Source organism: Lampris incognitus, chromosome 18 (genome assembly GCF_029633865.1).
Source record: "Lampris incognitus isolate fLamInc1 chromosome 18, fLamInc1.hap2, whole genome shotgun sequence".
Classification (NCBI taxonomy): domain Eukaryota; kingdom Metazoa; phylum Chordata; class Actinopteri; order Lampriformes; family Lampridae; genus Lampris; species Lampris incognitus.
In genome coordinates this window covers 37,650,033-37,656,032 of record NC_079228.1, presented here as the reverse complement: position 1 = coordinate 37,656,032, position 6,000 = coordinate 37,650,033, and the positions used below count along the sequence as shown (strand labels likewise).

The 6,000-nt window shown below is 48.3% G+C and overlaps 1 protein-coding gene across 2 annotated transcripts in view; it reads left to right on the top strand.

Moving 5' to 3' along the window:
- Positions 1-696: 696 nt before the first annotated feature.
- atf6b (activating transcription factor 6 beta) overlaps positions 697-6,000 on the top strand; it is a 43,755-nt gene continuing 38,451 nt past the window's right edge. For both annotated transcript variants that reach the window (XM_056298732.1, XM_056298731.1), the window contains exon 1: positions 697-1,013. In XM_056298732.1, the coding sequence (XP_056154707.1) occupies positions 941-1,013 (73 nt within the window). In that variant the 5' untranslated portion in view covers positions 697-940. The remainder of the gene's footprint in view (positions 1,014-6,000) is intronic.

Here is a 6,000-nt window from a genome sequence, read left to right as displayed (position 1 = left end):
TTAGAATAAATACGGCGGAAGAGCAAATGCTGCACCATGCGTCTTTCTGCAGTTCCGAAAGACCCGCTTTATTCCCAGATGAATGAGACCAGTCTTAAAAGCCAGTGATGGTGATCCATTTCACCGGTCGTTCGACGTGCTGACCCCATCCACCCTTTCTCTACGGTTACGTAATAATGTGAAATAAATAAATAAATAAAAGAACACGCCCACTAGCTTCACAGCTGCCATAACGGGGCGATTTTAGAAATGAAGCGGTTCGTTGTACTGGATAAAGAAAGTGCCCCTTGGTATTTGCGGTGGAAAGGTTATAATTCAATGAAAGTATCGCAACGCAAATGGTCGGAGAATCACGCGTGGGGAGGTTTGGGGAAAACGGGTCGTTTGTTTGGTCAAAGCGTGATTGGTCGGTACTTGTATCAATTTCACGTGGGCGGAAATACTATGCCGATCATTAGACAGTATTCGCGTCAATCAAAATTCGGCGTTTCAATTGGTCAGAATCGCTTTAAACCCCCAAACTCCCTACCGATTGGTTGAAGCGCGCCCATAAACACCGTTTATATTAGTTGATTAGTTGATTGGCCCGCCAGTCAAACCCGTCTTCGCTTTGATTGGCTTCTGCGTCGCAGGTGGGCGGCGAGTCTTCCGGAGAGCCATTTCCGTGTCGGTCATATGAGTTGCGAGACTAGAGGCGAAGCTCGATGGAGCGCTGTGAAAGGAACTGAATTTAGAAAAAAAAACAACAAACTCTCACCCCACAGAGGATTATTTCAACGTTTTGAAATACAAACCATCGCAATTTTGGACGCCGTGACTGTCGCGGTGTGATTCGGAGGAGAAGGGCGACCCGTTTCCTGTTTGTTTTGCCGTCCGCTATCAAACCCCTCGGTTATCTTAACTGCACCCCGTCTATCTCCGAGCGCGCGCCTCGGCGGCTATGGCTACGGATCTACTATCTGATCTGGACAGTCGCTTCTTCGCCGATAACCTCCTGACGAGCGAAGACTGGGGTGAGTTTAGCATCCGGTGTTTCTAACGCGATGTCCGTGCCTGGTCGGTTATGGTGAAAACGCGTAGATGGGCAAGCACGGCGTCGCCCGTGTCCAGGCAAGGGCTGCTGGAAGGGTCTGCGAGGGTAAGGTGGGGGGGCATGGCCAAGTGGTTTTAAACTGATAAGAGTCTGCGGTGCTGACCAAAAACGTGCCTTTTTTTCCTATGTGAAGAAACGGGTAGATTAGTCAATGCATGGCTGTAACACGTGTGAGTGTTCCTGTTTGCCCGTAGCGAGGCTCTGCAGACCCGGATATGGCCGCGGGCTGATGAGATGCTGGCGTTCATCGCCTCTTTACCAACCAGTGTTTCTCCACCCAGTCCTCAAGGGACCCCCCCCCCCTATCCTGCAGAGTTTCTTTGCAACCCTGCATAGGTATCTGTTTGTAGTAATTCAGCAGGGAATGTCAGAGTTTGCACACCTTGCATAATTAAGTGACGCGAGATGATTGGTCGAGTACGTACAAGCAGAGCTACCTATGCAGATTTTCTTTGCAACCCTGAATAGGTGCCTGTTTGTAGTTATTCAACCAATCAGCAATGGATTTTGTTAGACGTTGCACACCTTGCATAATTAAGTGCTGCGAGATGATTGGTCGAGTAAGTACAAGCAGAGCTACCTATGCAGGGTTACAATGAAAATCTGCAGGATAGGGGGTCCTTGAGGACTGGGTACAGTGTTTCTCAACCCAGTCCTCAAGGACCCCCTATCCTGCAGATTTTTTTTGCAACCCTGAATAGGTTACCTGTTTGTAGTAATTCAGCAGGGAATGTCAGAGTTTGCACACCTTGCATAATAAAGTGATGCGAGATGATTGGTCGAGTAAGTACAAGCAGAGCTACCTATGCAGGGTTACAATGAAAATCTGCAGGATAGGGGGTCCTTGAGGACTGGGTACAGTGTTTCTCAACCCAGTCCTCAAGGACCCCCTATCCTGCATATTTTCTTTGCAACCCTGAATAGGTGTACCTGTTTGTAGTTATTCAACCAATCAGCAATGAATTTTGTCAGACGTTGCACACCTTACATAATTAAGTGCTGCGAGATGATTGGTCGAGTAAGTACAAGCGGGGCTACTTATGCAGGGTTACAATGAAAATCTGCAGGATAGGGGTTCCTTGAGGACTGGGTTGAGAAACGCAACGCAGAATGCCTTGCTAATGGGTACGCGGCGTTGCTGCGGTGAATGGCTTATGTGACTTCAGTCAACGAGCATCATTCGCCAACCAGCTTTCAGGAAAGCCTTCATTGCTGTAGCTACCTATTGATGTGTCAGTCAATCAAGTTGCTCTTTACGCTGTTATTTCTATCTTGTGTCAGCTACTCTTTGCTTTCCTGTATGAGTTTACAGAATGAAGATTTACATCAGCCATAAAAAGGGTGGATAGGCTGAGTTTAACCCCCCCCCCCACACCTTACCACTGGGGCTGCGTGCATGAAAGATACAGATCACAAAGAAAATCTGCAGCGCATCACACGCGTATATCATTTGATTAACGTTATCTGTGGAATCCATATTATCCTAATATATCTTTATGCTTTCTCAGTGATCCAGGTAAGGAAATCACAGAAAGTTGAATCAGTTCATGTGATTGTTGATGATCATTTGCATATGAAACCAGTCGTTGGTTTCAGTCGTTATGCCACTGTATTGCTTATAAGGGTGGGCGACACCTGCAGGCAGGCGGGACTGAAGAGGTGATGAAACGTCTCTCTCAATAAACCTTGTGTCCAGATGAACTGATTCACCTTTCTGTGATGGCGTACATACGTTTCATTTGCATGTGTGATGGGGAAAATAGGTTTCTTGTCTGTCAATTTATACTTAATGGGTGTAAAACCATCATTTATATTTTATATCTTTTAGTTTGTAGTGTGTAAAGAGACTGGCGTCCCTCCGATTACCCATTCCTTAAACAAGTGCTCTTAGTGTGCTCATTAAGCTGAAATATCAACTGTCAAGTGATGTTGAATTTAACCCGAAGCTCATTTCTTACTTTGTCAGACAGTCAGCCATCATCTGAAGAGCCTGACTTATTCAAATAAAGATATTGGCGGGGACTGAGTTTTGTCTCGGTATTGCAGATCAGCAGTGAGACAAATAAAGGCGAATAAAAGTACAATTCAAAACAAGCTTGGTCCTCGATCCGGACATCTCCTCTTCCGTAAGATGGCACAGGACTTTCTGTTTCAGCCTGGGCTGCATTTTAGAGGCGTAGTCTGAGCCCATAGCCCTGACTTATCAAAATACATGTCCGCTGTTGCCTTAATGGGCGGGTCTCCAGAGAACAACAGACCTTTAGCCGAGAGTTACTGCTTTTGAAGTGCATTTGGCAAAAGTATCACTGCATCAATGCTGGGACTGTGCAGCAGCTTGTCAGAATACAGTTTGTTCTGCTTTGGCAGAATAATAAGAGTTTATCTGGTCCCCCACGGTAAGACCTGGTCCACTGCAGGTCCCGATTCTCTGTCTGGGAGTCTGAATGTTGGGGTTGTACTGTGGGCATCCCAGTAGCCAACAGAAGAACACCACGTGGTGCTATTAACACACACACACACACACATACAAAATCCAGACATAAACACCAGAAAGTTGAATCAGTTCATTTGGACACAAGGTTTGAGAGAAACAGTTCATCACTCATCTAAGTGACCTCTTCAGTCTCAGCTGACTGCAGGTGTCCCCATCCTTATAAACAGCACAGTGGCGTAACGACCGAAACCAACTATCGGTTTCATATGCAAATTGCCGTGACCGTTAACTAGGGTTTCAACGGCCATGTGTACTATTCACGGAGGAGTCACAGAGGTTGTCTGTACTTAGATCCATCCATCCATTATCCAAGCCGCTTATCCCAACCGGGGTCGCGGGATGCTGGAGCCTATCCCAGCAGTCACTGGGCGGCAGGCGGGGAGACACCCTGGACAGGCCGCCAGTCCATCACAGCCCCCCCCCCCACATACCCACATTCACACCAAGGGACAATTTAGTATGACTGATTCACCTGACCTGCGTGTCTTTACTTGGATGACGAACCTTAATAACAACCACACTCCATCCATCTGTCGAGACTTACTAGGACCTGGGTTTTAAGCCATGTGATACTCTGATTAACTCGTCACATCACCTGGTTTCCAATCAGCTAATATTTGCTCAGTGCCCAGACGTGTTTCAGTTTTGATAGTTAAGCCATCCTTTATTGGTGGAGCTAGGTACTGGGAGGACAGAACTTCCATTTCCTGTGTAGCTCAGTGAATGGGGCATGGCACTGACACTGTCTTACTTTGATAGCGGGAAAGGTATGGAAGCTAAAGAAATTCATTTTTTAATCGATCCAGGCCTCATTTCTCTGGTAGTTGCAAACGGAGAAAGAGACCAACGTTTATTGCCCTTCAGGGATGGGCAACATGATGCAGAAAGGGCCGGTGTGGGTGCAGGTCTTTGGTCCAACCAAGCAGTTACGGCCACACCGGCCCTTTCTGGATCATGTCGCTCATCCCTGCAGGTGGTTGCTTCCTTGCCAGATTGGTTCGTGTGGGAAACAGACCTCTCGGCGTGTCTGTGAATGTTCTCATTCATCCAGGTCATGGTTATCCAAAGGAGTTGAATCAAGTGCAACTGGACTTGGTATATATCCGTGAAGACGTTTGGCCTCTCATCCAAGAGGCTTCCTCAGTTCGTGCCTTTCTGACTAGACCAAGCGAGTCTGACTGGCTGGTGATGAGACTCAGAATTGATCCTCTAGGAGTCGTCGTCAGAGCTATAGATGTCCACGGCTCTTTGTGACGGCATCACAGGTAACCATCCTTCAGCAGGCGGTTTGTGTTAATTTCCCATCCTGGGTACAAAATCCTTTCTGGGTTCTTTTTAAAACGTTTGCAAGGACGTCGTTTTCTTCGTCTTAACGAAAGGGCGGGTGATGTGTAGGGTGGATATGTGATCCCCTGTGTGTTGCCTTCAGGGTTTTAAACCCACCCTGTTACGTCCCAAAGGCTTCGTCCTCGCTACTTACTTTTCCTTTCTTACCCTTCATAGCATTCTGTCTTCGAAGGTAAACCAAAGAGCCTTGACAAATGAACAGTAGAAGGGGCATCCGGGTGGCATGGCGGTCTATTCCGTTGCCTACCAACATGGGGATCGCTGGTTCAAATCCCTGTGTTACCTCCGGCTTGGTCGGTCATCCCTACAGACACAATTGGCCGTGTCTGCGGGTGGGAAGCCGGATGTGGGTATGTGTCCTGGCGGCTGCACTAGCACCTCCTCCGGTCAGTCGGGGCTCCTGTTCAGGGGAGAGGGGGGAATTTGGGGGGGGGATAGCGTGATCCTCCCACGCGCTACGTCCTCCTGGTGAAACTTCTCACTGTCAGGTGAAAAGAAGCGGCTGGCGACTCCACATGTATGGGAGGAGGCGTGTGGTAGTCTGCAGCCCTCCCCGGATCGGCAGAGGGGGTGGAGCAGCGACCGAGACGGCTCGGAAGAGTGGGGTAATTGGCTGGAGAAATTGGGGGGGGGGGGTCAAAAAACAGTCGAAGATCAGGATTAAATGTAGGATTTGGACTGCAGGTTGACAGATGCTTTAGTCCACATTAGCTCGCGGGTCCTTCTTAGCGTGGCTGGCCCCCGTGGGAACATAACACCTGACACTCATACAACTGTTGGAAAATAAGAAGGGGACTGAGCCCATATTAGCTGACAGGGAACAATGGATTGTAAAGGGATCGGACTTCACGGTTCCCGCCAGTAGCTAAGCAGGAGGTGAGTAGGAGGTGGGTAGCTAGCCCAAGTTTCCCTGTTGTTGTTTTTAAAATCTGCTCAAAGTCCACAAGGGTGTTTCTCGGCTCCATATCATCAAACTAAACCAGGCGTGATGGCCGATGTAACAGTGGACCGGGTCGTAACGGTGGACCGGGTCGTAATGGAGCGCAGGCGGACTGGTGTGAGGGTC